Source organism: Nematolebias whitei, chromosome 18 (genome assembly GCF_014905685.2).
Source record: "Nematolebias whitei isolate Nwh7 chromosome 18, NemWhi1, whole genome shotgun sequence".
Lineage (NCBI taxonomy): Eukaryota > Metazoa > Chordata > Actinopteri > Cyprinodontiformes > Rivulidae > Nematolebias > Nematolebias whitei.
In genome coordinates this window covers 28,797,410-28,807,373 of record NC_056515.1, presented here as the reverse complement: position 1 = coordinate 28,807,373, position 9,964 = coordinate 28,797,410, and the positions used below count along the sequence as shown (strand labels likewise).

The 9,964-nt window shown below is 39.8% G+C and overlaps 1 protein-coding gene across 2 annotated transcripts; it reads left to right on the top strand.

Annotated features, from left to right (window-relative positions):
* Positions 1-658: 658 nt before the first annotated feature.
* Positions 659-9,690, top strand: smad4a (SMAD family member 4a). 2 transcript variants are annotated; one of them, XM_037692110.1, is made up of 11 exons: positions 659-740; positions 2,052-2,402; positions 2,491-2,665; positions 2,882-2,911; positions 2,990-3,193; positions 3,287-3,394; positions 4,080-4,130; positions 4,204-4,387; positions 5,454-5,622; positions 5,961-6,099; positions 8,678-9,690. In XM_037692110.1, the coding sequence occupies exons 2-11, from the start codon at positions 2,163-2,165 to the stop codon at positions 8,887-8,889; spliced, it is 1,512 nt and encodes a 503-aa protein (XP_037548038.1). In that variant the 5' UTR covers positions 659-740; positions 2,052-2,162; the 3' UTR covers positions 8,890-9,690. The 2 variants fall into 2 exon arrangements, with proteins under 2 accessions (XP_037548038.1, XP_037548036.1); XM_037692108.1 differs by having other exon boundaries at positions 2,882-3,193.
* The last annotated feature ends 274 nt before the right edge of the window (positions 9,691-9,964 follow it).

The following is a 9,964-nucleotide window of genomic DNA, read 5'->3' as shown; positions in this document are numbered from 1 at the left end:
TCTCAGTCATCCAGGTATATAACAACAAAAAAGGTTGAATCATGTCAACCTTTTTTGTTGTTATATACCTGGATGACTGAGAAAACAAACTTTGTGTTTTTTGAAACCATTAGTGAAAAGGCCAGACCTCAGGGGTATCTGAGGCAGGCTTGAAACACAAGAGTCAGGGTGGCTTCTGGGTAATACCAGATGGCTAGGCCTCAGACTGACGAAGCCTCTTGGATGAGGGGCGAAACGTTTCTTTTTTAACAAAAAAAACGAAGTCCAGATGACATGATTCAACCTTTTTTGTTGTTATATACCTGGATGACTGAGAAAACAAACTTTGTGTTTTTTGAAACCATAAGGAGAAGAGCTGCACTGCAGGGCCACGCCTGTCTAATGTTGCCAAATATACGATAATTAATCGCATTTTAGTTTTGAGGTCGACAAACGAGTTTTGCGCTTGATTTGAAAAGTCCAAATGTACGATAGTGTTGGAATTCCTCCCCAGTTGAAAAATACACTATACCACTAAATGATAATGCCTGCATAGCGACAAAAAACACATACGGCTGTTTAAATAGAAATACGACAAACGCGACATTACGATAGTTCGTCATTTCTTGTATGGCAACTTCATCCTGTCTCGAAGAGCGTGGTGGGTGGAGGAGGAGGATTTTTTGTTTATTTTCATGGCCAGCTAGCCATTCAGAGCATTGCTGTTACCTAACACTGCATTAATCGTCTTTATCTACTCGGTAAGTGTCGAGAAAATGAAACAATCTTGACAGTTGCATATGTTATTTTAATATTTCACGAATAAAATGATTTGGAGCTGAAAGGAAAGAAGGTTCCGTGAAGAAGTTGACGAACGTCTGTTAGCCAGTTTGTGCTAACAAGCTAAATACACAAGCTAGTTCACGCCAGATAGGGATCGGCGTTTAGGCAAAAAAGAGCAATTTTTACAACATTTCTTATCATTAGCCCGACTATAATGCACAACGAGTTACTGTAAGTGCACTAGTATGTTTAAATTCCAGTTTACATGTTGGTTTACGTCTGATAAAAATGTAATTTTGTAGCCTAGCTATCAGCTAACTGGTAGCAGCTGAGCTAACCCTCTTGTTCTTCAGCGCTTTTTCCCCCCCACTAGTGTTGAACTTGTAGAGCAAATCAGAAACTCGTGTATTTCAATGAACGAAACCCCTCCCAAGCTTTATTGTATTTTACGTTAGAATTAGGGAATTATAACCTTAGCAAAGTTGACATTAAAATGTTCCAAATGTTGATATTTTTTTGTTTTTATCATTACTGCCCTGCATGAGTTCTCTATATTCAGCTACAAGTTTCCTACAAAAGGTTCACAGACTGTGAATATACCTACCTGAAATATCTTAAGAATCATGCAGCGCTATCACTTATTTCCAAACAAAAATACAAAATAAATAAATGCATAATATGACACTTAAGCTGGGCTTTTGAAGTTAGCTTTAGAGTTCAAAACCAAAGAAAACAAAGTTTGACTGTGTTGTACCTTTTTTTTAAATATTTTTTTTGTCAACTTACAAGTTGTACTATGTTGACTTTCTAAGGTTTCTATCTTTATATTTAAACTACACTATCTTTTTCAATACAGTATTACAACTTGGCAATAAGATTTGTTCCTCCAAAGTTTCTACATTTTCAGCTTTAGTTGTAATGACACACCATAACATACTTGTTTGATGCTTTTGAAATATTGGCACCTAAACACCATTTACCTTATCACTTGTGATAGGCACATTAAAAATTAAGTAGAATTATTCTGACAAGAAATACTTGGGGGGGGAAAAAGATGCTTTGTCAAATTAGGTAAAAAAAAAAAAAGTTAATATGTAGGATAAGGTTATATTTGCAAATGTCTACCAAATAAAGGGCTATAGTGAGTAGTAGAGAGCTCCCTGGTACTTAAAAAAACCTTGATCTGAACTTGGATTGTTTAAGTTAATTGTATGAATGCTTTTATGCAAACTGATATGGAATGACCCTGATTTTTTTTTTTGTAATTAGTCCTGTCTTTTTCATTTTAGGTTGCTGAGTGTGGGCTACTTTGAATAAACTAAATTTGCCTTGACACTCCTACTGAAAGCAAAGAGGATACATCTGGAAACTCTACCAAATACTGACATTTGTAAAGCAGGATGTCAATCACAAACACTCCCACGAGCAACGATGCTTGCCTGAGCATCGTGCACAGCCTCATGTGCCACCGACAGGGAGGGGAGAGTGAAAGCTTTGCTAAGCGGGCCATTGAGAGTCTCGTCAAAAAGCTGAAGGAGAAGAAAGATGAGCTGGATTCCCTCATTACAGCCATCACCACAAACGGAGCCCATCCTAGCAAGTGTGTAACCATTCAACGAACTTTGGATGGACGCCTGCAGGTACCAAGTTTGTTTCACTCCACACCTAATGTGAGAAATAATTTTAAGAGGTTTGCGTTTCATTAGTTTTTTTTTGTTTTTGTTTTAGGTTGCAGGGCGTAAAGGTTTCCCCCATGTTGTTTATGCCAGACTGTGGCGATGGCCAGATCTACACAAGAACGAGCTAAAACATGTGAAATACTGTCAATATGCCTTTGACCTGAAATGTGACAGTGTTTGTGTCAACCCATACCACTACGAAAGGGTTGTTTCTCCAGGAATTGGTAAGAATGAATCCCAGGCTTAGTAGACAAGATCTAAACCTGAACAGTTTTGCTCACTAATGAATAAAACAGAAATATTGAAGACACTTATAGATTTGATCTTTTTATTTTTTGTTTGCTTGCAGGCATTTTTTTAATAAGACAAAAAAAAAAACATACCAACGTAAACTTAATTAAGTGAAGCTCATTCATATTTTTTTGCAAATGTGTTTACAGACTTATCAACACTGACCCTTTCAAATTCAGGTACAAAGCTTTTTTTTTTCTTGACAAAAGTTTTGTGGACATTCATCAGTCTTAATTATGTCTGTCGTTTCCTGCTAGGTCCGCTTATTGTAAAAGACGAGTTCGACTTTGATAACCAGCAGTCTCACTCCAGCTCTGAAAACCACCTGCAGACCATCCAGCATCCTCCGTCGAGGCCGATTCCACAGGAGCAGTTCACTAGCCCCCCTCTACTCCCCCCGTCAGAGGGCAGCAGCTCAGCTTCATCTTCTGCTTTCTCAGCCATTAGTGCTGGACCTTCAAGTGAGATACAAACATAATGTCAAATTGTCATTAACAAATTAAAGAAGATGCGGTCAGTTAAGGATAAGGTGTGTTTTGAATGTGCGCTCACAGATCCAACCCCGAACTGGAGCAGAAACAGCAGCTTCCCCCCAGCGGTGCCTCAACACCAGAATGGACATCTACAGCATCATCCTCCAATGCCTCCCACAGGCCATTACTGTGAGTGGATGGAAATATGAATAATGCTCTGCAAAACCTTAAATTTCCATTTCAACTTTGTGTTTTTGTTGCACTTCACAAACACAAATGGGTTTCAATGTGTTTGTAACGTGTTTTAAATGGCAAACACAATGCTTTTAAAGAGTAAGAATTGGAAAAGAATAATCAAATAATTTAAATAATACCAACATTTATTAAATTAATGCACAAATAAAAGTTAAATATAGACATAAGGGTCAAAAGAAGAACGACAAGAGCAAAAAGCACATTAAAATAGTGCAAAAAAAGTTTGTGGATTCAGAACTTACCGTTTGAAAAGTTTTAATCCTTGGAAAACCTTTGACAAATACTTTTGTGAACATCTGTGTAATTCATCTGCCTGTGTCTTTCCTCAAGTTAAAAACCATTGAAGAAAACTGGATGAGTGTCTAGTTGGCCACAGAGTAACTTGAGTAACTTTTGGCTGTTAGACATTTGTAGTTAAGGAAGACTTAAAGTTGTGTGGCTGACTGCAACAAAGAAACTTCCACACAGGCTCACCCCTAAAATAAAAAGTTCAATAACTTTTAGATCTTACTTTAGCTGCCTAATGAATCTGTATTAATGCCTGGTAAAATAATCAGTTTAAAAATATAATGGGAAGATTCAGATTTGTTTCAAATGATTACTGAACTGCTCTTTTCAGGGCCCGTTACCAATGAAATTGCATTCCAGCCCCCCATATCCAATCACCCTGGTGAGTATTTAGCTTGATGCATGCCTCCATTTATAACAAATACAGCACAATGACATTTGTTTGTATGTCCCAGCTCCAGAGTACTGGTGCTCCATTGCATACTTTGAGATGGACGTCCAGGTCGGGGAGACATTTAAGGTGCCATCCACATGTCCGGTAGTCACAGTGGATGGTTATGTGGATCCTTCAGGGGGAGATCGTTTCTGCTTGGGCCAGCTGAGTAACGTCCACAGGACAGAGAACATAGAAAGAGCCAGGTATTCTGCCATGTTCTTGGAAATATGTTTTGCATATTTGATAGAAAATGTAGGTAAGATAAAGTAAGGGTGCGTCCAAGGGGTAGACATAAATACAATTTTTAGGTTGTCCAGTAGACAATTAACCTCTTGACAGAATCTGGTTGTCCATCAATGTTTTTAGTTGTCCACAATCTTTATAATAAAGAAAGAAATTTCAAGAAAATTGTAACTTAATAAGTACATTACAGTATATACTACATTTACTATATACAAATGTTCTCAGTCAGCCATCTTGTGGATTACTTGGAATGTCTGAGCTGCAGAATGGCAGACTCAAGAGCTGCTCGAGTGGAGCTTCTTCATTCTCATGCTCTTCCTTGTTATCAGACTTTGCAAGAGAGGCACTAACAGCAAATTTGGGGTGGGGGTTGTAGTACTGTACTGTGGTATGTTACAATAGTAATGCTAGGTCTGAGCTGCTATGATCTCTCCTCCCATCCGGAAGGAGTCGAGCTATCTGGTTGGTGGGGTGCCCTCCTTGGATAATGGTAGAAGAAAAAACTGCTGTACATGACCTTAGTAAAAGTACACAGTAAAGTGTTCTCTAATGAGTAAGAAGACTTTAACCTGCACCGTCAGGACCAATGGTTCCTGAAGGAAGAGAGGGGTTTTAACAAGGGTGGCAGGGGTGTCCTTCTTGGAAGATAGTCCAGGAGACCGATTGTTGCTCTCACCTGCCGTGTATCAGACAACACTACCTGCCCTGCTCTGATTGGGTCAAACTGTGGCTCGGGTTCTTTTTATTATCATTAGATTAGATGGCTTTAAAAGATCACAAAACACAAAACACATTTTCATTTTTACAGATGACAGAAATTTGTTGTGGTGATGGAGAACTTTAATCCATGTCTCTTTCACTTGGTTGTCCACCGGACAACCTTGAGGCGAGATCTGGTTGTCCAAAACGTAAATAGATCGTCTCGGACAACCAGAAACTGCTTATGTCAATCCCTGTAATATATTTAATGTTGCTTTTTTTTTTTTTACTTTGCTTATAGATCTTTCCTATTTTGCATGTTTTTAGGCTCCACATTGGCAAAGGCGTGCAGCTAGAATGCAAAGGTGAAGGAGACGTGTGGGTGCGTTGTCTGAGTGACCACGCAGTGTTTGTGCAGAGCTATTATCTGGACCGAGAGGCAGGGCGTGCACCAGGAGATGCAGTTCATAAGATCTACCCCAGTGCTTACATCAAGGTGAGATGACATCATGATGCTCTTACTTTAAAAAGCTAGTTTTACCAGATTCTTGTAAACATTGTTTTTTTTGCAGGTTTTGTTTAACATGAACATTATTTTAAGAGGCTAATGTAAATCTGGTGTGGCAACAGTAAGACAATATTCGTACATTAAAGAAGTTATTTTTAGAGTTGGATCGTCAGGTTTTGTTCTTTTTTTTTTTTTTTATTCTTGAGGAAAACAAACTTTGGCCACAAATGTTTCAACTCTGAACTGGCTATGTTCTTGCTCACGTTGACACAGAATCGTATGGTGTTCTTTGTCAGAGATTGAGCAGTTTTCTTGTTCCTCGACAGGTGTTTGACCTGCGTCAGTGCCACAGGCAGATGCAGCAGCAGGCTGCGACGGCTCAAGCAGCAGCTGCAGCGCAGGCAGCCGCCGTGGCTGGGAACATTCCAGGGCCCGGCTCCGTGGGAGGCATCGCCCCCGCCATCAGTGAGTGCTCTTACGGCAGCACTTGGCCCTGAGCAAGTGTATTACTATGATTGCTTCTCATTATCAAACTCTGCAGGGGGTTGAGTCTAGAATAATAAAGAATGTTTTTCATGGCACCGTATTGGAAAGCATTGTGACAAAGAGAATTTTCGAGCAGCATGAGCAGGTATGAAAAACTGGCAGCTTCAATCATGACAGAACAGCGAGGCAAACTCCTGGTGCTGGTCATAAAATTAGAATATCTTGAAAAAGTTGATTTATTTCAGTAATTCCATTCAAAAAGTGAAACTTGTATATTATATTAATTCATTACACACAGACTGATATATTTCAAATGTTTATTTCTTGTAATGTTGATGATTATAACTGACAACTAATGAAAACCCCAAATTCAGTATCTCAAAAAAAAATTATAACATTACTTAAGACCAATTTTAAAAAATGATTTTTAGAAATGTTGGCCAACTGAAAAGTATGAGCATGTGCAGAACTCAATACTTGGTTGTTGCTCCTTTTGTCTGGATTACTGCAGCAATGCGATCTGTCATGGAGTTGATCAGTCTGTGGCGCTGTTCAGGTGTTATGAGCCCAGGTTGATCTGAAAGTGGCCTTCAGCTCTTCTGAATTGTTGGGTCTGGTGTATCACATCTTCCTCTTCACAATACCCCTTTGATTTTCTATGGGGTTACGGTCAGGCGAGTTTCCTGGCCGATTAAGAACAGAGATACAGGGAAACCAGGTACTGGTAGCTTTGGCACTGTGTGCAGGTGCCAAGTCCTGTTGGAGAATGAAATCTGCATCTCCATAAAGTTGTTCAGCAGCAGGAAGCATGAAGTGCTCTAAAACGTTCTGGTAGATGGCTGTGTTGACCTTTGACCTCAGAAAACACAGTGGACCAACACCAGTGGATGACATGGCACTACAAACCATCACTGACTGTGGAAACTTGACCTCAAGCAACATGGATTCTGTGCCTCTCCTCTCTTCCTCCAGACTCTGGGACCTTGATTTCCATAGGAAATGCAAAATTTACTTTCATCAGTCAACATAACTTTGGACCACTCAGCAACAGTCCAGTTGTTTTAGTCTTTAGCCCAGGCGAGATGCTTCTGACACAGTCTCTTGTTCAAGAGTGGCTTGACACAGGGAATGCGACAGCTGAACCCCATGTCTTGCATACGTCTGTGCGTGGTGGTTCTTGAAGCACTGACTCCAGCTGCAGTCCACTCTTTGTTAATCTCCCCCACATTTTGGAATGGGTTTTGTTTCACAATCCTCTCCAGGGTGTGGTTACCCCTATTGCTTGTACACTTTTTTTCTACCACATCTTTTCCTTCCCTTCACCTCTATTAATGTGCTTGAACACAGAGCTCTGTGAACAGCCAGACTCTTCAGCATTGACCTTTTGTGTCTTGCCCTCCTTGTGCGAGGTGTCAATGGTCATATTTTGAAAAACTGTCAAGTCAGCAGGCTTCCCCATGATTGTGTAGCCTACAGAACTAGACTGAGAGACCATTTAAAGGTCTTTGCAGGTGTTTTGAGTTAATTAGCTGATTAGACCGTGGCACCAGGTGTCTTAATATTGAACCTTTTCACAATATTCTAATTTTCTGAGATATTGGAATTTGGGGTTTTCATTAGGGGCAGCACTGTGGCACAACTGGTAGAGCTGCTGCCTCTCAGCGAGCAGGTCCTTGGTTCAAACCCCGGTCCAGGGGCCTTTCTGGGTGGAGTTTGCATGTTCTCTCCGTGCATGCGTGGGTTTTCTCCGTGTACTCCCGTTTCCTCCCACAGTCCAAAAACATGCATGTTAGGCTGATTGGTAACTCTAAATTGTCCCTAGGTGTGAGTGAGAGAGTGAATGGTTGTTTGTCTCGTTTGTCTCTATGTGTCCCTGTGATGGACTTCCGACCCGTCCAGGGTGTACCCCGCCCCTCGCACAGTGATTGCTGGACATGGGCACCAGCGACCCCCATGACCCAAAATGGAATAAGCGGGTAAAGATAATGGATGGATGGATGGATGGGTTTTCATTAGTTGTTGGTTATAATCATCAACATAAAAAAGTTTGAAATATATCAGTCTGTGTGTAATGAATGACTATAATAAACAAGTTTCACTTTTTGAATGGAATTACTGAAATAAATCAACTTTGAGCCTTGTATTGAGAAGGGGTGGGCGAAGTTACGCTGAGAACAAAATGATGCAATTTTTTTCACACAACTACATTAACGAGAGCTGATTTAGCCACTTTGGATGGAGTATGCAGGGCCCTTCAGATTCATTGGTAACTTAAATTGTTACTGGTGCAAGTGTTGAGTTGTATTTTTTTCTGGTATTGTGTAATTTGTTTGATAACAGAAACTAATCAGACTAACATTTTACATTATGTTCAATGAGATTGAGTTGACCCACAGTAATATGTATTGGCTGAGCCTAATAAGAGCTACATTGTCAGTAGTTTTCATTCTGCCTACCTGTTCCAGCTGCACATGCAATGTAATTTGTTTTCCCAGCTTCTGCCGGGCCTGTGGCGTCTCATTGATTTAAAAGCTTCTGCCTGTAAATTCTCCTACAGGTTTGTCTGCTGCTGCAGGCATCGGCGTTGATGACCTGCGCAGGCTGTGCATTCTGCGCATGAGCTTCGTAAAGGGCTGGGGGCCAGACTACCCGCGACAGAGCATTAAAGAGACGCCCTGCTGGATCGAGATCCATTTGCACCGAGCCCTGCAACTACTGGATGAAGTTCTGCACACCATGCCCATAGCTGACCCTCAACCTCTTGACTGAGTTAAAATCCAATGAACTGTACCAAAAACAAAAAAAGGTAACTACTTTGAACAGACCCCTTCACCTGTAGGCCCGAAGTGCCAGAGGAGGACTGTAATTAAATGATGCTGTACAGGTTGTAGTTGTAAAGAGGACCTAAAGACTGGCAGTGTACTCCATTTGTTTTAACCACTTGTTGATTGAAGACTGAGCTAAACTCCAGATTTGTTTAAAAAAACAAAAAAAACAAGATGAGCAATCATGTCACACTGGGGGGAGTTGCAGTACTCTAGAAATGTTTGACCAAGATGATGAAAATGAAACAGGAAGTTTTTAACTTATTGAAATTAATAAAAACATGGAGTGGCTGGAACTGCAGTTTAAAAGGCAATAAAAGTTCAACCAGACTTGATGGTGTGAGATGTTTAAAAAGTCAAACCATTTAGCTTCTTGCCAGTATGAGCATTTTTTCTGTTCACAATTTCAAAATGTACAAAGTGTCCCAAAGTTACTTTTAAAAACTGATAAAAGTACATTTTGTAACTTAAGTGCCCCCGATTGTGTCCACATCCTAAATGTACTTTTAGCTGGAGTGCACTGCCAGTCTGCTCCTCCTTTTGTGGCTTTTTTACCCAAAAGACTTCCTGTAATAGAGGTTATTTCCCCCTCACAGATAAAGTATGTTACTCATGTTCTTGTCAGATGTAATCTTAAAAAGTTTTTAATGCCAAGTCTTTTTTTATTTTAATAGTTTTAACACAAAAACTCATGGAGCTCAATGTTTCTTTAACATGAGTCCCATTTTTTTATTTATATTTTTTAATCACCAGTAAAAGCCGTTACATGAAATGTTCAACTTCAGATTTTAGGTTTTGAAAAACACACATTTTCAGTTTTGGTTAGCTGTCCATTAGCACTTTATATTTTTGTTTGTGGTTACTTGGTTGTATCCATATAATCCTTTTAGTCTAAAGATTTTTAATTTTTTTGTTAGTGAACTTTTGAATCATGACATCGTGGCTCATTGAACCCAAACATTCCCGAGCCTTTGATACTCAAAATGTTTTGGGTGGTGCATCGATGTTAAATAAGTAAT